This window comes from Chaetura pelagica, unplaced genomic scaffold (assembly GCF_000747805.2).
Source record: "Chaetura pelagica isolate M959 unplaced genomic scaffold, ChaPel_1.0 scaffold127, whole genome shotgun sequence".
Classification (NCBI taxonomy): Eukaryota; Metazoa; Chordata; class Aves; order Apodiformes; family Apodidae; genus Chaetura; species Chaetura pelagica.
The window spans coordinates 1,304,207-1,329,585 of record NW_009953923.1 but is presented as its reverse complement, the minus strand read 5'-3'; the positions used below and the strand labels follow the sequence as shown (position 1 = coordinate 1,329,585).

The following is a 25,379-nucleotide window of genomic DNA, read 5'->3' as shown; positions in this document are numbered from 1 at the left end:
TCACAATCTATACAGCTCAGCAAAGCACCAAGCAATTTCCTTCCAAAATCCCTTCTGAATCCCTACCTCCTGAAGCTGACTTTGTTTGCATTTCCAACCTATACTTGGACATCAGCAGCTCCTGCCTCTGATCTGCTCATTAAAATTTGAAAGACAACAGCCCTCGTCCCTTACTGCCTCTTCTCAATAGTGTGGGGGGGAGTTTCTTTCTCTCTGCTTCCTCTCAGCCATGATCTCTTGTCTTTTTGACTGTGCCTGGGGCACAAGGCAGCGATTAAACCAACAGGGAAATGACTCCTTCTCTTGTCAAGACAAACGGAAACAACCAAGTTCAACTGCTCCCATACTGGGAGCCCTCAACAGCTCTGCATCTTCCCTGGGCAGATGAGGCACGTTCACAGCAAGCAGAAGTGTGTGCCAAGAGGGTGCAGGAGGCATCTGGCTTGTTGCAAAGCTTTGTTAGCTTTCAGTCCTAGCCTACATTGCTAGAAAAGCACCTTCACCTCAGAAAGAAAATTGCCCAACATTTCACTCGCCATGTCAAAATAAGGTATTGCAGCCTGCAAATAACTTTCACTCTCAGTCAAAAATCAGAAGACCTCTCCTTCATTCTTGTGTCCAGATTGCCTAATTTCCTCTAGGTATTAAGCACCGCTGAATGATCCCAGTGATCAGAGCTCAAAAGCAGATCTGAGATGCTACCAATTTTCCCAGCTTTCTTATCCATTAAAATAATGTAGCTTTTGTTTCTTTGTTTTCACAAATGAGTAAGGCCATCCTATGCTTAGTTTCAACTCATTCCCTAATAAAATACCTAAAACCAGAAACCCAGTAATAGTGTTTGATCCAAATTATCACAGGTTATAAGGAATTCAAATTTTTCAATGCAAAAAATTCTTACCCTTTTAGGTAATGAGTGTTGACCATTTCCTTGCATAATACTTTTTTAAGATGTGCCACAACAAACTCAGAATCTCAGATTTTGAAACTTCAGCTCTGTGACTCCTAATTCTGATTAACATATACACCTCAATTTCCAATCAGCAAATAACAAACTCACACCTATTTTTTCTTATGAGATATGGGAGGAAAATGTAATAAATGAACTTTATTAAGCCAACTCATTGTATAACAACCTATTTTAGTTACTGTAATCAAGCAGTAAGACCTAAGCTTTCTTCTTTAATGGAAAGTAATTTTTAAGAAGGAAAAACATACACAAAGATTAAAATAGGCAAGGCAATTGAAAATGCTTCATTTAAAATTACACTATTAGATCAGTCTGCAGCTTTTTCACTGTTGAAGCAGAAATAATATTACTCATTACTCATACTTCCAATTATAAATGTATCTGTTCCTGTTTTAAATCTTGTTCATAAATATTGAAAACATAATGTAAAGTATTGCTATACAAGCTCACTTTTATATGCCAGGAATAGGACAAGTCGCTGGTTCATTTATTGATAATAATATGCTTACATAATTATGCATAATACTAAAAACTTCATTATCATTCTACCAAGCCTGTAGTAATATGTATTGGTTAGGTCTGCCTTTCAGCAATTAAGTGTTTCTAAATGCAGTCATCTTCCTTTTAAATAAACAAGTGAAGAAACAAATGGTAGCAGGCAATAATAATTTTAGAACAAACAGATGTGAACCTGTCTTCAAAGATCTCTGAATGTGCTTGAGATCTCACCTGTAAAATGCACTGCTTCCTTGGGCTAAACTGACTGTATCAGTGACATTTGCACTACAGCTGGCATACCCAAAAGGCTACATAAACTAACACTTAAAGAGCCTGGAGAGGAAGAGGAACAAAACTTGCATGAACAGTCATGCTCTTCAATTGCACTGCAAAGCTGAACTGACCTTTTTCTTTTAGAAGCCACTGCAGTCTCAGATACTGTATGCAAAATGTGTCAAAATTTCCTATTTTCTTTTCAGGTCTTGTTTTGGCATATCCCACTTAGCTGCACAGAAACCATTTTCTCTAGCATTCATACATAAAAGACTACCAGCTCTTCAGCTTTTGTAGAGGTGTATTCAAGCAGTTCTTCCTCAAAACTCCTCAGGTAACAAGCAATGTTTCTCAGTCATCCAGTGACAAAATTGAGCTCTCAACTCCCTTTTCTGTATGCTTGAATGACCAACAACAAGCATAGCTGATGTAAAAGATAGCAATGCATACAAAGAAATCAGAACCTACAAGAACAAGGTACTGTATATACTAAGCTATTTTCAATTAAGTTATTTCATTCAAAAGGAGCAAGTCTGCCTTCTCTGTTCTTCTACAGAAATGTACAGCTTCACACTCACCACCAAAATGTTTATATGGAGAATGAAATTCTGGTCTTCAAATGTCAGGTAAAACTTTTAAAGATCGATTTTTCTAGGTTTGGGTGATCACCAAGGTTAAAGTTAAAAAGTTTTCATCAGACAGACTTCCATATTAAAAAAAATTATCTTATTTGAGGTACCCAAAGAATTTCATCACTGCCATGTTTCCTTTCAGAGGATATTCTGATTTCAGCTTTTAACTTATAACTGCAATGCATTTTGCAATGAAAGTGCTACATGAAATTAGATTTTATTCTACTCTTTCAGGGTCAGCACTGAAACCAAATACCTCTGATAACCTCAGACATTTCATCAGTATTAATTTCCCAATGGAATAATCACCAGCCTAGCGACCCAAAGCTCCCACTTTCTGAGAACTCCTGGATCACTAATTGTTCATCCCTAATTTAACCATGACATCTCACTCATATGGTTTTTATTATGTTTGAAATATCCAGTAGTGATTAATGGCAATATTGTATCAGTTCCATGATGTCACTTTATGAAGTAAATTTAAGTCAACCCCTTTTAGTTTTGTTAGGGCTCGGTCATTCAAAAATGTATGCCACTGTATAATTTTAATCACTTTAATATTTCTACCAATTTCAGTGCAAATCACTCTCATTACTGAGCTAAATCACATACAGGTGTTAAAAAAATTCAACATAGAACCAGACATTAGAGATATAGATCACAGTAACACCAACTACACAGCTAGATTGCATAGTCAGCCAGCCAAATTGTAGATTTAAATGTGCAACCTTAGTTTCTGCCTCTGCACATTTGTATTATGCACTGAATGAGAGCTCTTTCACAAAAGGAACGCAAAAGGTCATTGTGATCATTAAAGTAAAAAAGGGTAACATGCACACTCACAAGAATTCAATTCAGGTTACATAGGCACTCTCGTGCTGCAAGTATTAAGAGAGCAGCAGCTATTTAATCAGCCCATAACTTCACATAACCCAACAATCAAAACAGAACTTTGTTAAGCAATTCTGTCATCTCAAAGCATAGTCTAAAGTTACAATGTCATTACAATACAGTTTCTAAGCTGGCTGGAAAGAAAAAAAGCATCCTCCCCCTACCTGAACATCATCTTGAGAGGCTGCCCACCAACCAAAATACTGCCCTACTACTTGGATCAGTTGCTAAAAAACAGTGCTAAGCGAGACCTTGAAACAGCTTCAATAGCCACCAAATACTATTAAACCAATATAAAGATGCAGCCACGGACAGGGCTGAACCCAACAACAGCCTGTTGAAAAAACAAACAGCAAAGCGTATCCAGAAGATTTAGTCATCACATGAAGCTTAGTCTGTGTCCATGCTACCCACAGAGAGCAACGTGATATATAACGTGGCTGAGAGCTATAGTTTTTGAAGACTGCTGGATGTAAAATCCAGGAATTCTACATTAGTATAATAGGCAAAACCATCTATTTTAGGGAGAAACACATTCTATAGACATAATTTCTCAACCAGTTCTGATTAATACAGCTAAATGCAGCTGCTGATAAAAGGGACTGCAAAACGTTTCCATGTAAAGTTATGCAAAGAAGTCTACACCGACCATTACATAAAATGAATTATCAAGGATTTTCCTACACTAATGCAGTGTATAAGTAAGAAGCAGAAGAATCACCAATTTTAAGAAAAGGAATTAAATTTTCATTTATGTTCCTACACCTGAGGTAAAAAAAAAAAAATGCACTGCATGCAACTGCTCTGCAGGCTCCGATAGCTGAATAAACACATTATTACACTGTAGTATCTCTAAGTAAATATCAAGGTGAATGGCTTATCCAGACAAGATGCTGAGTGCACTATCATGCAAAAATTAAGGCATGGTCCCAAGAAACACACAAAACAATTCCATCTGCCTGAAGTAGGGATATATTAAAACTAGTAATCACTATACTTAATAAACACAGTGTCTTACTGACTACAACACAATCACAGACATTATACTGAAAATCTAACCTTCTTGAAACTCATTTGTTTCTTTTAAATTACATGTTCTTGGACCCATCTGTGAAAACCAGGAGGTTAATTGTCATAGCACATTGCATAATCCCACAGCTAAATGCTGAAGTAGTTCTACTTAAATGCCATACGTTTGTCTTAGAAAAACTAGAAAAATTAATTAGAAGGCCAAGACCAAGACTTTGGAAAGTAACGCTCTGAACACAATTATACATTGCACTGTGTACTATGTAAATTAAAGTTTAATTAGTAGGTATAACATTAGTCATGGCAAAAAAATAAATCAGAAGTTCTAAATTGTGTGTTCCAGATTTTTTTACTGAAATTGCTTATAAAAAGAACTATGCACAAACCAGTCACAACAAAAGTCATTTAAACTTGTTACAAGCTTTTGATGAAGGAACTATCTGTTAATAATTTCAGTCCTGATCTTCTTCCCTACATTATCACCTACTTCAAAGTTACCTGGTCACATCAGTAAAAAAAAAGCTCTAATAAACAAACTGTAACTAGGAAGCAGAATAAGAAACCAGTTTGAAAAGCCAACTGGATGGTAAAAGGTCCTTCAAGAGCCCTAGTATCCACTTCATCTCTGAATCTGGTCTAGTCCAGCCTTCCAGTTTTAGCCCACTTCACTACAAAGCATCATCCTCTATAGCCTCCACTCTCCTGAAGAAAGGAAAGGGTTATTTTGGCCTGATCAATAGACAGCTGATGGTAAAGAGAGCTTTTCCATAAAATTCAATACACTCCAGACTGTATCCAGACCATTAGTTACTTTACTTACCACATATTCAAACACAAGTGTCAAGGTCTCCTTCGTGTGAATGATGTCATGAAGCAGCACAATGTTAGCATGTTTCAGTCCCTTCAAAAGAGAAGCTGAAAAGCAAAACATACATGTTATCTTTAAAGGATCCAAATATTTTATCTTGACTGGCATTTTTTTTTAGTGACTTGGATTTATATTTTTTTTACATCTTTCATAACCCAACAACCAATAGTTGTCCTTTAGTATCTTCTGTGTCCGTGAGTTCCATGCATTCGGTGTGTTTGAAGATCACACCTTCCCACTCAGGGCTTATTGGTCAAATTCAACTTCACTTGAGGCAAAAATGAGCTGTGGCTAGAGATGCCTTCTTTGCGCAGCCTCTAAGTGAGTCAATCACTCACATCTGATCCATCAGACACAAAGTTTGCTTCTACACTCAAAGATAATTTTTGTCTCAAAGTCAAGCATGTCTTTTCATAACATCATCTTTCCTATCCAACACAGCAGAAGCACTTCTGAAACAAAGTGCAACATCTATCCTAAGAATAGCATTTAAAATAATAATTCTCCCTTCTCTCAAACATAACAAAGGTTTGATGGAATTATTTTTATTAGCTCTTGAGAATAAATATATGGTATTTTCTCACCAGATTTTTTAATGGCATTAGCTCACATTTTGAGACTACTGACAAAAAAAAAGGCTTAGTGAACTTCCAGGTGATTTCCTTCACTACATTTCTTTTACACCATAATATATATTTAATGTTTATACCATACTCCATATTTAATGTTCCAGAAGACATGGCATATTTTAGCAATATATGCTGACAAGTCATGTGCTGTTACCAACATCATTCTGCCATCAGTGCCTTGTCATCTCATGCATACATCTGAGCAGGACTATCCATCACCACAGCAAAGTAAATAATAGATACAAAGACATGCAAATGAAAGGCGTATTTCCATACTGAGTAACATGGAGCTTTCTTCTGTCATCCTTCTTCTTTTGTCAAAGAAAATAATGAAACACCAAAAGTGTGTCTCACTTCACTATTGGGCAAAATGGAAGCAAAGGAGCTTCCACAGGGCTATCACCTGTTACTGTCCTATTGAGGGTGCTCTGACTGAGCTAACTCCAGGGGTCATATAGCTTTGAATTATGGTAAGTACATATAATCTCTTATACTGGTCTTTAAGAGATCAGTATGACAAGCTGATCACTCTAGGAAGCAACAAAAGAGCAACATGGCATCTGGCTGAATCAGTGCTCCTCCACAAGCATGTTCAGCCACAAAACTTTGGAGTTTGTGCTAGGCAGCAGGTAGACAGCAAAAGGGAAAATACCATACAGCAGCTTCAAATGACCACATATGCAGAGACTTGGAACAGAAAAACTGTCTCCTAGCAGAGCCTGTGTCAAACTGTAATAGTATTTATGATCTCTGTCAGCTTTCGCTGTTCAGATCATCACCCGAGGCCTAAGATTCCTCTAGTTGGCCATTACTTTGATAAAAACTGTATATGGGTCATTAAAGCTTAAAAAGTACCTCGAAAGCAGCTTACCCCAAGGTCTTTGCAAATAATGTCTTTCCTCTGCAGTCCCTTCCCCCCTCTTATTTATCTTCCTCAATATCCAGTTCTTTCCTCAAATTCCTCAAATTCAATATTGAATTCCTCAAAATTCAATATCTGCCATGTATTACCAGAACTACAAAACATCACCTGCAGGGTGAGATTTTTGTGTTCTCCATTAATCCAAGTGAAATACAGTAAATAATAGAGCATAGAGAGCAAAATCATCTTAATTGCACTAATTTCATACCATGGAAATAAGAAGCAATTCCACTAACCATTTATATTGTGAAAAACCAAGTGTAACTGGTGAATGTAAGAGAATTACCCTCTGTGCTCTTCTGCAGGACCCTTACCAATAAGATTGCCTGTCTTTCTGAAAACTTTGTTGCTTAAAAAAAAAAAATGGGGAAAAAGGGAAAAAAAAAAAAAAAAAGGAAATTAAAAACAGATTAAAAGTTGCCTGAAATAAGAAAGCTGTTTCTTCCTCCATTGAGTGCTTTTAAAACAAAATGAAATATGACCTGATGGTGCTTGGTATGGTATTTTCCAGAAACACCTCCCTTCAGAACAAACAACCAATACACCTCCTCTTCTGAGGAAATTTTTGCTCAAAGGGGATAGAACTCTGGACGAACTCCACTAATTCAAAGTCAAAACCCAGAAACTCACATCCAAGAGAACGTAAAAGGGTACAGGGACTATCAGCATCAGCCTGAAACAAGTCTGACTTCACCTTTGAAGCTGCCAATGCAGCTGCTACAGGAGCTTAGTGAGAAATCAAGTGCTGTGGTGCCTGGTGCTACTGCTAGAACAAAGTAATTCTCCCAGAGCATGCCATCTCCATCCAACAATTATCACCCACAAATTTCACAGAGAGTTCCTTTCTTTTAAGATGAAAATACTAAAATATTGTTGAAAAGGGACTGCAACAACTCACAAAAGTGGGACAAACATACTCATACTCACTGTATTTTTAGCATGTATTTTTAAACCAAAATTACATAATGCTGCTTCAAAACTGCTGCCACTCTTTTGTTACCCTCGGTTTTCAATGTAAGATAAACAGATGGCAACACTTTAAATTCATTTCCCCAGAGAATTTTGAGGAGGAACAGCAGCAAATAATGATAAAATGATATTTTTTTTTTAACACTTTGGACAAAATATTATATGTATTTGATCAGGCAAGTGTTTTTTCTGTCACCTGTGTTTGCACATTCCTTTATAGAAAATTCTAGCAGTAAAAACAGGGCAGAGGAATTTGTAACATACTTCAATAATTAACAACATCCAAGATTATAATTTCTGTGACTTGTACATAAGTTCATGACCTAAACCACTAAAAGTACCAACACTCAGCACTTCTCCATCAAGGGTTAACAACCATATTTGCATACCTAAAGGAAACACATTGTATTTGCTTGAATAACCATCAGGGACTTCTCCTCCAACAAGGAGATGCTCTCATCTGTTATGAGGCCCTGGCAAACTGCCTAATTTCTTGTCTTGGTCAAGGAGCTTTTTGCTGTTCCCAGATGAGCTGAGTTCTAAAGTATGCTCACTCCACAAACAAGCCAAGCCAGATGGACTGCAGCCAACTCTTGCCACAAACCTGAGCAGCATCAGTAAATCAGTGCTTTGCTCCCTGTAGCGTTTACAGCATCAGCTCAAGCCTGACACAACATCAACATTGCCTTGTGACTTTTAGATCAGTTTTGACTTACCTAAAGAGGACCTGGAGTGTTTAAGAAGTCTATCGGGCCATGCCCATAAGGTTACATTTCACAGATGTGTATCAAAATCAACACAAGTAACTATTGCTGTCAGCTTCCAGGCCACGTGGAGGGAGGAACTTTACACTAGCAGCACTAGCAAAAATGGGACCTTTGGACATAGCAAAGGTGTTAAGCTCGAACATTACTTATGGTCCCTACCACAACTAATTCAGTCTTGCAATTCCTGACTTATCATCTTACTTTGTGAAAAATCACAAATCTCCACTGTGGCTCTAGATAAGGAGAGCTGCCCATGATTTCCAGCCTTATATTTCAGTGACCTTGAAGCTTTTCTCAGCAGTAGCAGAACTCAGCTTCATATTGCTCATGTTCACTGTAATATACAACTGCTGTTGCTGATGCTCTCTTAGACTTCCTAATAGTAGTAGCAATATCACAGCAACAGCTGTGATATTCCTGTCATTTTTCTAAAAAGTATAGCTATGAAAATGCTTGTTTTTCTTAGTATATAGTAGTTGAGATGCGCTCTGGGGCTACCATACACCAGTGCTCACCATTTCCCAAGTGACTCCTCCCATGCAATGTTCACTCTTTCTCACTGTCACTCTAGGAGGACATCTCTCACTGGAAGAGTTTTACTCTTGAAGACAGCACGTCATGGCAGTTTGCATCCATCTAATACTGTTAATGTAACTGTGCACCTTTGCTGACCTCTTTAATTTCTGAGACACCAAAACACGCATGTTCTAGTCAGTACCAGAAATTTGTGAAAGCAAGTAATTTGTTGTGCTTCAGAGCCAAACAAGGTATCTGTGAAATTGTGTGGCTTGTCACACTCTGCAGACACACCGGTGCTCTGACAGAGTGCCAGCTTCCTCTCAGAAACAGTTGGGTTCAGTCTCTTCACTCGGAGCTCTCCTGGAGAGGCACCTTTCGTGCGAAAACGTTCATGAGGTTTTTTCCCTCATCGTGTCTTCTGAACACACTCAAATGTGTTTTATTGCCTGCACAAACTACAGAAGCTCTGCTTCCCTCCCCATCAACTTATGTTTCCATCTACACATCTTCTACAGCAATTTTTAAAAATTTGGCCTCAGAGCACAATGTGCCTTATGGTCCTCATCCACTTTGCATACAGCAGGACTTTCTGTGTGCAAAATGTTACTTACAATGTGAGCACAGAGACAGGAATTCAGCATTGTTGGGTTTGCAGTAATAAATGTGCAGAAATTTCTACTCAGAAAAGCAACCCCCAAATCTACCCTTTGCTATTTTCCAGTTCATCCATCTGAAATTATTTACTATGAGCAAACAGCTTTACTTTCTTACAACCTTAATATGAAAAATTCAATTCAGTGAAAACCACAGATGCTAGGTAAGCCCACACCAACCACAGACTTCCCATCTTCTCACCACGGGACATATTCTGCAGAGTGATCATTATTTGTAATCCCAAGTAATTGATTTTAGAGCTGCACACCTATAAATGCATAGAATGGGTCAGCTTCCACTCTGATCTTAGTGGATGTAATACAATAAAGATATATAGGTCACTGCTCAGCTTTACAAGGTTTTGAAGAGGAAGTATTTTAACAAATTTCAAAAGAATCCATGAGCTATAGAAAGAAGAGAAAAAGCATCACATCGTTTCAAAGGGCTATTATGTAGATTTAGCTGAATTACATTTTTACAGCCAATTCCAACCTCATGACAGCCTCTTCCAGATTTAGCAAATAGCCCTTATTCTAGCTTTCATAAAGGAAAAAAAAAATAAAAAATGACAGTCTGGCATGAAGTAAGTGCATAGTGCCTCACATCCTTGAGAGGAAGGATTTGCTAACCCTTCAACTGTAGGCTGCTTTGCCTGTTGGATCATATTAGCTGCATCTACCTCCTTAGGCTGAAATTCAGGCTTACAAGAGTGGGTTGAAATTTTAACCAAGTTGGGGTTTTTTGGTTTTATTTGTGAAATTTCTACTTCCTGTTCCTGCTTAAAAAGTTTAGTATGTACTAAAGAAGAAACACAGGAAAAAAGAGGATGTGTAACTACACATAGGCACCCTCAAAGGTTCTTCTTGCTACAACTGTAGTCTCCTAAGCAAGTCACAAACCTGCTGAAACCTCTTTGCCTATTGAACTGGAACAAAGCATTAGAAGGACTGATCAAATAAGCTCTGAAAAGCACTACACTATATTATTCTAATAGATATACAGAAGACTGCTGCCATACAAAATTAATGTCTCTTTCATTATGTTCTAGATATAAATTTATGCATTGTGTATTGTTCCCAATACTCTTCAGACACAAGTACAAGCAGTGGTTTAAAAAGAATGAGACATCATCCTATTAAAGTCAGACACTCATGGAAAAAGACTGTAATATGCTACTCAAATCCTGCAGCAGACAGTCTTATCTTGCCTTCACAGTCCATTTCGATATAGAAGAGGAGAAAAACATGTAAATCAAAAATATGTCAGCCTGCATAGGAAACAAGCCCATGATGCAGATAGCATGTGAAAGCAGGATTGTTTCTACGACTTTTTAATGCACTCATAGCATTAAAAATAAAAATCTAGAAATACAAAGGCCTGTAAAATATTCATACATATTTTGCCATCTCCATGAAAATACTCTAGATTTGGTCAAGTGCCTCTTTAGGTCAGACTGAGTGTCAGTGATGTGAAAGGAAGGAGGAATGCAGACAAGGGGAGATGACATGGGGGACTGTGATTCATAGTGGAAGCTAAGATGGCTGGGTAAGGAGAAAGAAAGAGGACAAGCAAACAGACTCCACAGGTGAAAAAAACCCACAGGAAATAGAAAGTGAGAGCACATTGCCAAGACAACAGGGACAGGAGGTATTGCATGGGGTGAGCAAGTACTCATGCTTAGGGGGAAGCAGACAAGAGCCTGCAGACAAGAGCCTGCAGACACCAGCATATATTATCTGCTGACAACCATATCAGAAACAAAGATTTCCATAGATTCCCAATACACTGCTTTCAGCCTGAATCAGTGAAAATTCCTGGCAGTTTTCCTCATTCCCTTCAAATTTCAGTCTACAGACACAAGCAACCTATGACAGCTACTAGCTAGCACTTCAGTTCAAGCAGGACATGTACATATGAGAGCTTGCAATCATGATGTAATACTGGAGTGTAGATGCAACACTGGAAAATGGAATATGGATTTCCACTTGCTTTTTAAAACACTTAGAAAATTACATTTAAAAAATCCAAATTAAAATAAAGAATGCCATGCCAAGGGCTCAAAGCAGACTACAATTATAGGGGCTTCTGCAACACTAACTCAGCTCCTCCTAAACACACATTCCTGAAGTCACTACTGTGAGATAAGCCAGGGTATGAGCTTTCAGCACACAGCTGCTTCATATCTATCTTGCATTTATCTCATACTTTGACAACCTGTAAGTTCACAGCTTAACTTACCCTGCAGTGACCAACTTGTGTGGTTGTACTCATTAACTGTTTCCAGCTCTTCCATATTTTTTTTTCCAGAGATAGAAAAAGTGTTTGCTTAAATTCAGTTTTTATACAGGCCCAGGTATGAACCTGATCCAGCTTTATTGTCCAGCTTCAGTGGAAAGACTTCACCCATCCATCAGAGAAGCTGAAAAGTTCACCAGGATCAAGTCAGAAGAGAATCAACCTTAGCTTTACCCTTACCTCTATCATTGGCTGAGCACCACATTAAGTCACTCAAGCTGATATTATGGCCATCTTCCTCATTTTTGGGACTTTTCAGCCTCTGATCTTCATTCATGTTTATCAGAACCTCAGAGAGTACACAATTAATAAAGAATCCCAGGCAACACTGTACACTGGTATTACCCAATGCTATGCAAGTACTTTGAAAATCACATCAAAATCATCATCTAAAAGGACTCTCAGCAAGTGGGGTGCTGAGAAAAGGAACAAATATTTAAGCAGTCAGAGTACAGTGATAAAAGTTGCAGAAAAACTCAAAACCATCTGTGTTTTAATAATGCACAGTAGGTGCATTTAGCTAGAGCCACCCATCAAGAACACAGAACTAAATTAATCATTCATCATCTGACACAGGCAGAGATCACACAGTGAGAGTGAACATGATGCTGTTGTGTAATCAGAGAATAAACAGTACAAGTAAAGGGACCAGTTTTCACAGGTAAAGCTAGTTCTGACTGCTTCTGGATGATTGACTTTGCAACTATAATAAAGCTCCTCTGCTGCAAAGAGTATACCTGCAATATTAGTATTGTGCTGTCTAAACAAGGGACTCAATAACTGAAACTCGTGCCCCGCTGAGTCAGTGTGAGACAATGCATCAATGCGACAAGAAATCACTTAACCATATGTACCTGCAATGAATAATTTTTTTGTACATAGAAGACAGAAAGGCACCCTAGGAAAGAATTTAATTGCATTAACATGTAACCCAGTTGCCTACCAGCATACTTTAAACACTACTTACAGATGAGGAATTCTACAGAAAAGCTGTTTGGGTTTTTTTAAATACTTTTGCTGTATTTCCCAGTGGGCTATTTCCTCCAGCAAAAATGCTGCACAAAAAGCAGACAGATTTGTCAGCATACACTCTAGGCAGCAGGAAAAAAAAAGTCTTGTGGCATATGTTTTGCTATTTTTCAAAGAGGGAGTGAGACAACAGCCTTTAAAGGATCATGTCAATTTTCTTCTTCTGGGTGGGTGAGACTCAACATGCCTCTTCGCCTACAGCTGGAAAATAACACCGGAACAAACATGGCATCTCTTTGTTTCTTGTGGAATGATTTAGAGGTTAAAGAAAGGCAGTCTCAGTAGAAAGCTAGCAAATAGTTATTTTTACAAACATTTTAGTAAACAAAACAAATTACAGTGAAAATAAGGCATACTGTTCTGTAACTGAAAGAAGACATGGCATCTCTTTGTTTCTTGTGGAATGATTTAGAGGTTAAAGAAAGGCAGTCTCAGTAGAAAGCTAGCAAATAGTTATTTTTACAAACATTTTAGTAAACAAAACAAATTACAGTGAAAATAAGGCATACTGTTCTGTAACTGAAAGAAGAATGACCTGGAGTGGGCATGGGAAAAAAAAAAAAAAAAATTATTTCATAATGAAGTGAATGAAATGCAGTCATAGCATAACTTACTCTTAAAAGCAACTCAAAATAATGAAATACAAGACTTTTAAGCATGATTAGAATGTTAATAATATCTAGAGCATGTCTAGAGCATGTAGAAAATGTTTTTAAGGACAGGAAATAACCTTAATTCTGGAGAGATCTCTTTGGCTTCTGTTAAAAGATTTGTATTACATTTTTCTTTCCCACTCAAAAATATGCTAAGCATGCAAACTAAAGATTTGCAAGATTCCCTCAAGTAACTTGTAAAGTAATTTCCAAAATGAAAAAAAGAAAAAAGCAATAAAAGGATGAAGCATTCTGGCAGACACTACAGGAGCAAAACCCAGTGATAATTCAAGTGAAGATTAAATTTTTTCCAGACTAAATCATGTGAGAGAGATCATATCAGAAACTGCTAGCAATGCCTTACCACCAACAACAAAGCACTTTGCTGCTAACACTGCTGGTCATCCACTTTGCAATCACTTCATCTGAAAATATGGTTTAAACGATGTTTTCACATCAGAAGGATCCTAGCTTACAAAGAACAGATATGCTGTCCTCCTACCTTTTCTGTGTGGTCTCTGGGTGTTTTCTCAGTTCTCACCCTGTCATTTAATTGTAATTTATTCTTGACACATTCATCAACAATGTTACTTGAATTTAAGGTGCAAGCAATCAGGAAGAAACAGAAGACCGTACAAAAGACTCACAGGATTTTTGCTTTATTCATCTGGGAACACAATGGAACCTAAATCTGGATGACTGCAAACTTTACAAATTTACCTTTAACTGACAGTGAAGATCTGTAATACCATGTCACTGCCTAGAGCAACATGTGCTTATTTAAGCCTTGTAAGACATTGTTTGACTTCGAAATTTGATGGACAAAATTTTTCCTTTAAGCAAAGAATCATAAGCCCTGTACATTTCTTTAGAAAACAGCTGGCCCTCAGAGAAAGCAGGAGAGGTGCTAGAAGAGAAAAGATGGGCTGAAGGAATTTCTCAGCTTCACAGAGCTGACAGTCACAGCTGACAGTGGCAAAGTGATGCAAAAGTTAAGTGATGCTTAGAAAAGACCCAGATAAGGTAAGCTAGTAATTTCTATCCCCCAACTTTTGTTAAAAACATCCCCATAATTTTCAAGCACAGATTCACCATCACCTGTGTAGATCACGACACCAACCGAACCATGGATCTAAAACCATATTGGAAGTCATTCTGAGTAACAACAGAATTAAAATACACTCAAGAAATGTGAGAAAATATATTAAAGGGTACCAGCACAACCCAATAACACCACAGGTGGTAAGATTTTATTTTTTTTTTTCCAAAAGGCCAACTCAACAGCTTGTCTGTCTACTACATACCAATATAAAACATCACTTCCCAGCCCCCTTGAAAATATACTCAGTTCTTCCATTCTGTTGTGTCATGCAGCAATTGTAATTACAGCAATTTACTGTTTGCTTTTCCAGATAAAATTCTTTTTTTATACAATCACACTAATTAACAATGACAGCAGGAAAATTGGTAGAACTAATTTCTTAAAGTACCAGTTCCTGTAAGATGACACGAGTGCCTTGTCACACTTTAAACAAATGTCCTCATCTTCTACAGTTTGTGTCTAACAGTATTTGTTCCAGTCAAAACAGGTCAGCCTTTTCCAAGAGAGAAAAAATATGCTCTTTAATGTTGGTGACCTTTTCTTCAAACAGTTCTCAGATCTCCTGAGTTGAAAGGCAGCCTTCAGAACTTAGACTTCAGGTCAAGGGCATGCCTTTTCTTATTTCTGTGAAAATGTGTCCAATTTTTCAAAGTTTATGTCTAGTCAGTAGAGTACTGTACTTTAAAGCTGCACTTTATAAATTAAAATCTCCCAGAGAATCCATCCTCCCTGAGCACACTTAAACATTCAGATATTTGGCAGAAGCAGAAGAAGTCTGAGCCAAGAAGTCTGGAATCCAGCATCAGTTATAGACAGGACAGTGTCAGTAACAGAACTCTTCTGACAGTTTCCACAAAATCACAATCCCAAAACTGTTCTTGGCTGAACACATCTCCAAATCCCTTGATCCACTTCTGCTCCCCTCTCTCTTCAACCCCACCAATGAGAAATGGATGGGAAATACTAGCTCTGTCCAAGTAGACTCTCCATCTTCATCCAACAGGTTCCCAACTGAGGCCAGTCAAAGTCACCAAACCTTCCCATCTTCCTGTTGCTGCTTTTTACACCTTATGCAACTTTGAATGACATCTGTAATTCACATTCTTCCAGATCCACCACTGTAGTGGTAACATGCTTCCCAAGATCCTCACACCAACATCTATTCTTAATTAACAGCTTCTGACAACCCTGCTCTTCTAGTACTCCTCTCTACCACCACCCAAGCATGGACACTGATAAATGACTAAGTGGGGCAGTCTTCTTCCAGGCTGCAGAGCAGAACAGATAGGGAAGAGAGGAAGCTAGAGGCAAAACAGGAGGAAAAAGATAACAAAAACACATGGAGAATGCAGGCAGAGTTTTTAACTCTGTCAATATAACTGTGCCTCCTGTCCCTCTCCCCCAAAAAGAATAAAAAACACAAAAAAAACCCCAAAACCAAACCAACCAACCAAACAAACCATAAACACCACAGCAAAATAAAAAATGAGGAGGTTGACAGTTTTGCAGTGGAATCTGCCATGTGAAAAGACAGTTTCATGAAGGGACTTGAATACCATTCACAAGCACAGGACAAGCCAAAATACGAAAACCTCAAAGCTTAAACCTAAGTTCTTCATCCCATAGAGTATGTGATTCCTGAGACAAAGACAATTCTTTAGCGGGTCTCTTTAAATATGTCTTGTTTATTATTACAGCTGAACACAAAAGTGACTTGCTAGCCAAACACATTAGGGCATTAAGGGTTTGTCTCTGAGGAGAAATGAAACAGAAAACAAACAGGGCACCTTAGTGAGTAGCAGGATCTACAAGAAGAACTACAGCATGCATAGACCACTGTATTTTTCTGTAACTTCCATTTTCAATTAGAAAGATTACAGCAAATAAAATACTAATCAGTTGTGTGGCTGCATCAATAAGTGTATCAGTACCTAACTGATGAGCTCCTTTGTATTTACAAAAATAAAGTAAGGAGGGAATCAAACTTTAGCCGCTAATTTGATTTGACCGAGCACAGATTAGACTCTACCACTCAGCATATCAGTATACTGCCAAAATGGGACCTGAATATCACAGAGCTACCAGATATAATCTCTTCATGTATGTACCAGTATTGCATGGTCAAATCTGAGACTGTATCATCTCACCAACGGAATACATAAAAAAAATATCTGCTCAACACAAAACATACAAGAGCCTCCTCAGTGATGTGCAACTGTACAGCAGTTGAATGTTTACAGTGTAAGCAACAACAGAATGCCCAGAAGACCAAGGTTTGGAAGTATAACAAACCACCACAGCTTTAAGGCAGTTTCCAAACCTCCAAAAGTCTTTGGAATACATGTTGCTCTAAAAAAGACTTTTCCACGCAACTCTTGAATCAGGTTCATATGCAACAGTATTTTAAGATATTGCAAAAGGTCAAACACATTTTTAGACTCTACATCTAAAGTGAGAACATCTTCACAGACATGAAAACACAGCTGAAACACTATGATGTCTTTGGAACTCTTTACTAGTATTTGCTGCTCATCAATCATCACCTCATCCCAAGTAAATCAAAGGACTTCAACAAAGCCACCAAATTTTGTGGGCTAAGTTTTTCTGCCAAGGAACATAGTCTGATCTGAAAAATGTCACAGGAATTAGGACAAAGCAAGTACCTATCAATGTTATAGAATGTCTTTCCTCCATCAGCATGGTTAGTTAGTGTGTACACTACATCAGATACTTCACACCAGTAACCTGCACCTCTTAAGGAACTTAATGAGGGATACTAAATCCCTGTTCAACACATGCCAGAAAGCTTTGGCTAAAAATCAAGAACTGATCACATCTGAAAGTCTAGGAGCACATTCCAGTTCAGATATGCATATCAAAATAGTAGCAGCCAAAGCGCGAACACTCACAAGGCTAAACATCCTGAATTCCCACCTCAGTTCATTATTGCCAACAGCATCAGACCTATGAAAGCAGAACAGAAATGTTCCCAAACAGAAAAAGATCAAGCCATGAAACAGGCACATATACTACTAATTTATTTCTAATTAGGGCTCAGCATCCCAGTGATGACAGATCACAGACTTCAACAGGCCCATCAAAATGTCTCTCCCCCAGCTGGTTAGGATGCTTGCATACGACAATCTGATAACATCTGAAACAAACAGACAAGATCTCCACAGATAAACAAACCTGTGTGAGGCATTAAAAACACATTCCTCTCCCAAAGTTCTGTGTGACCAAGATAAGCTACATACAACATATTAAGAACTACTTATTTGAAGTAGTACTTGATTTGGGTATCCATATCTTAGAGGTATCTTTAACCATCACTACACAACGAGCACTACAAATCACAGGAACCAGGGTGTTGTTAGAGCCTTGAAGGCTGTGTAATAACCTGCAGGTGTTCTTCCAGTGGTTTATTGTGCTTTAACTATTGCTGTTATTAAAACCTAGTCCTTTTGTACAGTTTGGCTTTCATTTCACTTGAGGAACTTTGTAAACTTGTTTATCTTATTCTCAAAGATGTAGATTTATAATTCTGTCAATGATTTTACAAGCTTAATGGCCTCTGTAATTACAATAAATGAGAAACTGAAGTACCTTGAATTTATGCACTTCAGTCAACCATAAAAACAGCAAACTCTGCAAAGAACTTGGATGTATGAAAGAGACTAAAATGCACCTTTTTGCTGACAGCTTTAAAGCAATGTACAAAAAAGGACACATTCATCTTAATAGTACATTTAGACTCAAGTATTTTTAAACCTAAAATCCTAAGAATCAAGATTAATGCAATCTCTAATTTCCAGACCTACATGCATCTGAGAAATACTTCTACTCCACAAGTCATACTGTGACACTGAAGCCTCAAAAACATATAATATCTTTTCAGAAGCATATCTATTATCCAAGATGTTTTTCATTTAATTTAAACCTCATTTTCTTTTTCTTGTATTTAAACCTCAAGCTTTTAATTAGTGATTTTTTAAGTAATGGTATTTAATTAGAACTAAGTAGCACAGATAATGAAAGCTCCAACTCTTCTACTAAAAGAAAAAAATTAGAAAGCAATCCATCTAAAAAGAAGTCAATTAAGACTTGAAAATGTCAAAATATTTATTTAAAATTTTCATATTATTATTTGATTATTTTTTTTATTCAGTTGGTTGAAATACATGAGCAAGTAAAAGGCTGGATCACATCATATGCCTTTTTAAGGTCAAATAACCTGAAATTGCAATAATTATAACCCTAATTTCTTCATGAAAATAAAAATTCCATCATCTAAACTTCACTGAAGAACTTGATTTAACAGCAACACAAGTAGTTCATTCTAGAAAAATGGAATGGAATAAAATCCTCTGACACCTACAGTTTTTTTGAAGGACCAAAGGTTTCCTATTGCCTGAGAGAAGTTAGAAGTTACTTCATGCTCTTGAACTCTGATAAGAAGTTATTAACATGCAAAGAATCAAATTCTTTGAATGTGACAGCCTACCCTCTTGTCCACAGCCATCAAAATGGATGAAAAAAGTGAATGTGTGAGCTGACAGAGAGATGGAAGGTTATTAATGCAATTCATAAGCTACTTGGACTACTGGCAGAAATCTGACAGAAAGGTGCTAAGAAAGTCTTGAACCCATTATCCTCAGATAGATACTATAACAGGTTATTTAGTTTGACTTCCTCAACAGAAGAAGCAATTTTGAAGCTCATAAATTATTACTGAGCATATTTTTAGAAAGACATCCATCCTCTTGTAACAATCCAGCCTTAAAAGAGCCCCCAACCTTCACCCACATTTGGCAGAATGGGAAGTCCATCTAATCCTTACACTGATAACTTAAGCAAAGTCTGTTTAATCAGGCTTTGAATGGAGACTACACATTGCTCCCAAATCTCTTCTTTAGCCTTTATAAAGATTGGTGCTTATTTGTACAAGCAAGGCTGAGAGAAAGCGGCATACAGACCCACATCAATACCCATCACTTGAATTTTGTTTCTCAGACACAGCTACAATCCTTTGCTGCTCCACTGGCATGCAAAATAAATCATTTTTGATTATGCAAATATTCTTCTGCCTTGTGAATAGGGCCTCAAGTGATTCAGATGTTAATTCTGTTAGAAATCTTGATGCAAAGCCAGTATTCCAAACATGTCCGCTTTATAACCAAGACTTTCTGAGAAACATGTAATTGCAAATAGAAAAATATCTTTTAAGACCATAAATACATTGAGATATAGTAACCCAGAAAAGTGTGAAAGTTCTTTACAGCTTTTTGTCAATGGGCCTACAACCTGCTGGGCTTTGCTTTGCAGTAGGGGCCCCTTCAGGAACTGGCAGCTTCCTACTGGTTTTGAAACAACAAAAGGAAATTTTTATCTTCTCCAGAGTTTAATCTGCTAAAAATTTTGGGGTTGTGGCTTCTCATTTTCTTAATAAAACCCTCACACAATCCAGTAAATGTTTGTATGAAAATGGTTTTGTCAGTATTCAACATGTTTTTCAAGACCTCCCAGCACAAAAAAAGAGCAAGTGTGTGCCGTGGATTTCAAAGAAATAAGGGGAAAGGAAGGGAATGTGTGTGTGTCACCCTGCCATTTGCGGGTGAAATATGTAAAAAGTAAAGTAGATCATACTTTTTTCCTTATAAAATTTTGGAAATATTTGGACCACAAAAAAGCAGGTCAATCCTGACTGCTTTCAAACCAGAACTTCAACATATAATGACTTAACAGCTTTTTTTTTTCTACCCTCTTGTCCACAGCCATCAAAATGGATGAAAAAAGTGAATGTGTGAGCTGACAGAGAGATGGAAGGTTATTAATGCAATTCATAAGCTACTTGGACTACTGGCAGAAATCTGACAGAAAGGTGCTAAGAAAGTCTTGAACCCATTATCCTCAGATAGATACTATAACAGGTTATTTAGTTTGACTTCCTCAACAGAAGAAGCAATTTTGAAGCTCATAAATTATTACTGAGCATATTTTTAGAAAGACATCCATCCTCTTGTAACAATCCAGCCTTAAAAGAGCCCCCAACCTTCACCCACATTTGGCAGAATGGGAAGTCCATCTAATCCTTACACTGATAACTTAAGCAAAGTCTGTTTAATCAGGCTTTGAATGGAGACTACACATTGCTCCCAAATCTCTTCTTTAGCCTTTATAAAGATTGGTGCTTATTTGTACAAGCAAGGCTGAGAGAAAGCGGCATACAGACCCACATCAATACCCATCACTTGAATTTTGTTTCTCAGACACAGCTACAATCCTTTGCTGCTCCACTGGCATGCAAAATAAATCATTTTTGATTATGCAAATATTCTTCTGCCTTGTGAATAGGGCCTCAAGTGATTCAGATGTTAATTCTGTTAGAAATCTTGATGCAAAGCCAGTATTCCAAACATGTCCGCTTTATAACCAAGACTTTCTGAGAAACATGTAATTGCAAATAGAAAAATATCTTTTAAGACCATAAATACATTGAGATATAGTAACCCCGAAAAGTGTGAAAGTTCTTTACAGCTTTTTGTCAATGGGCCTACAACCTGCTGGGCTTTGCTTTGCAGTAGGGGCCCCTTCAGGAACTGGCAGCTTCCTACTGGTTTTGAAACAACAAAAGGAAATTTTTATCTTCTCCAGAGTTTAATCTGCTAAAAATTTTGGGGTTGTGGCTTTTCTTAATAAAACCCTCACACAATCCAGTAAATGTTTGTATGAAAATGGTTTTGTCAGTATTCAACATGTTTTTCAAGACCTCCCAGCACAAAAAAAGAGCAAGTGTGTGCCGTGGATTTCAAAGAAATAAGGGGAAAGGAAGGGAATGTGTGTGTGTCACCCTGCCATTTGCGGGTGAAATATGTAAAAAGTAAAGTAGATCATACTTTTTTCCTTATAAAATTTTGGAAATATTTGGACCACAAAAAAGCAGGTCAATCCTGACTGCTTTCAAACCAGAACTTCAACATATAATGACTTAACAGCTTTTTTTTTTTTTTTTGCTTTTTTTTTCTTTTTTTGTACTTTGCAAGCACAGTTTTGATTTTATTTTCCACTGAGTTGCATTTAACCTGTCACAGTAACTTGTTTCAGGAGATATGAGGGAAGAAAGATGTTTTCAGATGGAAGCCAGCCACACTGGCACCACTATCACCCTGCCAGTGAAGCTAGCATAGTGGTCCACAAGGATTCCTACCACCTTCTTGACTTTCTTGTTCGCTTCTGCACAGGGAAAATCAGCAGTAAGTAAGAGTAAATAAAACCTGAGGATATTATTTGTTATATAATTACCTGAGCTGTACAACTAAGATGGGCTTCACATAACCAAGTCTCAGCTTAAGTTATTCATAGACAAAAAAAAGGGTGTTAGGAATCTTCCACATGAGATCCAGAGCAAAACATTAAATGCTTAAAATTAGCTCTCATTGACAGTGCAAGCTTTGACCATCTTCTTAAGGCAAAATCCACAGCATCCTTATTGACATTAACCCCTCCCTGACATCTTAAAGTAACAGTCAAGGAAAACTGGTCAGCACCACTTCTGTATTAAGAGAACTCTGAACCAAGATTCACAAAGCAAGAATGACAAATAAGCTACATCAGATCAGAATAAATGCAAATCACCAAGTTTAGCACAGCTAATACATTGTTTACAAAGCTTCCTCCATTCATTTTGTTATTTGTTCACTTTTTACTTAGCTCCAGCTAAATCTGCTGCCAGCTGAGAAGCTGTGGCATTTTCTGACAAGTAGCCCAGATCTTAAAAATTCAAAAATACACAGTTCTAGATTCTACAGTATATCCCATATATGTCCTATATATATGTATATCCTATATATATATCCCATAGTGATGACTTTAAGACTCCACTGTCATGGCTTGTATTTTAATAGGTGGGTCAGAGGTGGAAGGTCGTGATAACCTATTACCAGCCCCTGAACCATCCAGTTTCCCTTCATCCCAGCATAAACAGGTGATATATTATCAGCTTCTTTTCATACTTCTTACTTTGGATGAACATCCAGAAGTAAAATAATGTGGTTATTCATTTTCACTGCTTTGAAGAAGACAATAAAGGTCAATTTTTAATTTTGAAATGCTATTGTCTTCATATTGATTGTAACACCTGAAAGCAGTAACTGCACTCATGCTGCAAGATGAAGTCCCACTATGAACCATGTATTTCAGTTCCATATCATTGCTGAATGATAAACCTCCCCATCTCTTTCAGTAAAAACTGAAACATTGAAAATGTTTACAACACAATCTTCTGCCTATGGAAAAATACGAGAAGAAAAGGAGTAGTGGTGTGTCCTGAAGGAACAGCCTGACATATGGTTGGACTCAGTAATCCCAAGGGTCTTTTACAACCTGAATGGTTCTATGATTCTATGACACTGACAACTGTGCCTACAGCATCCAGCAGGAGCTAGACCAAAGACAAAAGCAGCCTGCAAAGAAAAAGGAAACAAAAAAATAAAAAAAAGGAAAATAATGTATTTTTCCCCTCACATACATAATTTCAATATAAGATGTATTTGCTAACAGTTTTTCCTCCTGTGAGGAAGGTATTAGCGCATCCTTCTTATTGACTACAGTGGCTGCTGTCATATTTCATGCCAGTATGAAGATGCAAGCTACTGAAAGTACTTCCCAAGTATTTTGAAATATTCATGCTTAAAATCTTAAGCGAAGTACAGTAATCTAAACATGCCATTTCACCATACTGGGATATTTTATTTTCCTGAATAGATTACATATTTAAGGAAGAATTGAAACCACAAAAGATGTGAATAAATGGCAGCAGAGCAAAATACTGCAGTGACCTCATCCTTTTCAAGGCTGCCTCTCTTCTCAACCAGCAAGCCTCTTCTGAAGGCTTTTGCAAATAAGAATCCTTCTTCCTTTCATAAGAATGATTTATAAAGATATTAAGACCGAATAGTATCTTGCGTCTGGAGAGGTATAATGGTGCTTAATTTTAGGACCTGCTTATAAAGAAGTTACAAATTTGCAATAAATCAGTCGAGTTTTTTTCAGAGGAAAACAAAATGGAGTGATTGTGCTGTGGATTGAGACAAAGGCACTGGAAACAAAGGCATTGCTGTGGATCCAGTGGTAGTACATGGACATTTTCACTGTTATACTTGTGCCTGAAGAACGAGGAATGTTTCATACTGTATTTCTAAATAATTTTGTGTAAAAACACACAAAAAACCTGTTCTGATGATGTGTTTATGAATATTGACTGTAGTCAGCAGCAAGAAGATGGCCACATGTCTCAGACACAACTTCTGACAAAAACAGACATCTTCGATAGGCATTTCATCTTTATCTAGCTGAGGTTACACACCCAACTCACACTAGACATTCTCTGGGTTGATCAAAGCCAGTACATGACTCTTCACAAAGGATTTGGTTGTTCTGGGGACAGGGTTAATGAGTGTTCCGTGTCACGTTTTTAAGACATACAAGAAATGCACGCACACCGATATATAGATATAGATTAGATAGACATAGATAGATATAGATATAGATATAGATATAGATATAGATATAGATATAGATATAGATATAGATATAGATATAGATATAGATATAGATATAGATATAGATATAGATATAGATATAGATATAGATATAGATATAGATATAGATATAGATATAGATATAGATATAGATATAGATATAGATATAGATAGATAGATATACACATGCCTACACATTTCTTTCCATACCTGCAGTAATGTATTTTCTTCAAGAGGGGAGAGATTTAACACCAGGAAACCAGACAACCTTCTCACCTTCTAACAGCCTCAACACCAAATTATATAAAAGTGGGCTTTTTTCACCAGGTTGGCCATGGAAAGTACTGGCACTTGGAAGGTATCTCCCTAAGGGTCTCTAAGCAGTTCCAGTGGAGATGCCATCACTTGCTAGCATCTCCATTCATTTAACAACCAGCTAGTATTTGTATCACTAATTCAATCCATTCCAACTGGGATATGGTCACAGGGCAAAAACTAATGCTACTTGGAGCAGGATTAATTTAGCTCTACAATTTATGGAGGTAGCACGTGCTAGAAGAGAAGATTAAAGTTGCATACAGCATAAAAAGGACTGACCCTCACCACTTCCACTCAAACAAGAAACCCATGAAGGCTGCATATGGGTTACGTATGACTTACTGTTATGTATTTTACCCTCCATATTCTGTAATCGCCATTTTTTTTCTACCCTTCTCATCATACTATGAGGGACAGTGAGAGAAGCAGACCAGATAAATCTTTAAGACAGCAGATTTAACTCCTCCATTAAATAGGGAAGAGAAGAAACATTTTTTCAACAGAAGAAAATATCTCAGAGCAGAAGGCCCCTGCAGGGCCAAAGCCAAGTCAGAGAGCCTGGAAACTCAGGTCAGAGGAACCTGTAAGCAAATGCCTTACTGAGAAGGATTGAGGGGCATCCCTGAACTAATGGATGTGTAACTGTCTAGTACTCACACAAGGATGAGATCCCTTATCCAACGCCTTCTGTGTGAATACTTAAGATGCACAACTTATCAGTGGAAGTATCTGAAAGGTCTACCATTAAACTAACCAATAACAAGGATGAGGAAAGGATTCCTGATGTCAAAATTATATTTTAAAAAATTTCAAAAAACCCTC

General features: G+C 37.4%; 1 protein-coding gene across 2 annotated transcripts in view; it reads right to left on the bottom strand.

Annotated features, from left to right (window-relative positions):
- Positions 1-25,379, bottom strand: part of CDK14 (cyclin-dependent kinase 14) — a 254,892-nt gene that overhangs the window by 183,191 nt on the left and 46,322 nt on the right. For both annotated transcript variants that reach the window (XM_010001563.1, XM_010001564.1), the window contains one exon: positions 5,114-5,208. In XM_010001563.1, the coding sequence (XP_009999865.1) occupies positions 5,114-5,208 (95 nt within the window). The remainder of the gene's footprint in view (positions 1-5,113; positions 5,209-25,379) is intronic.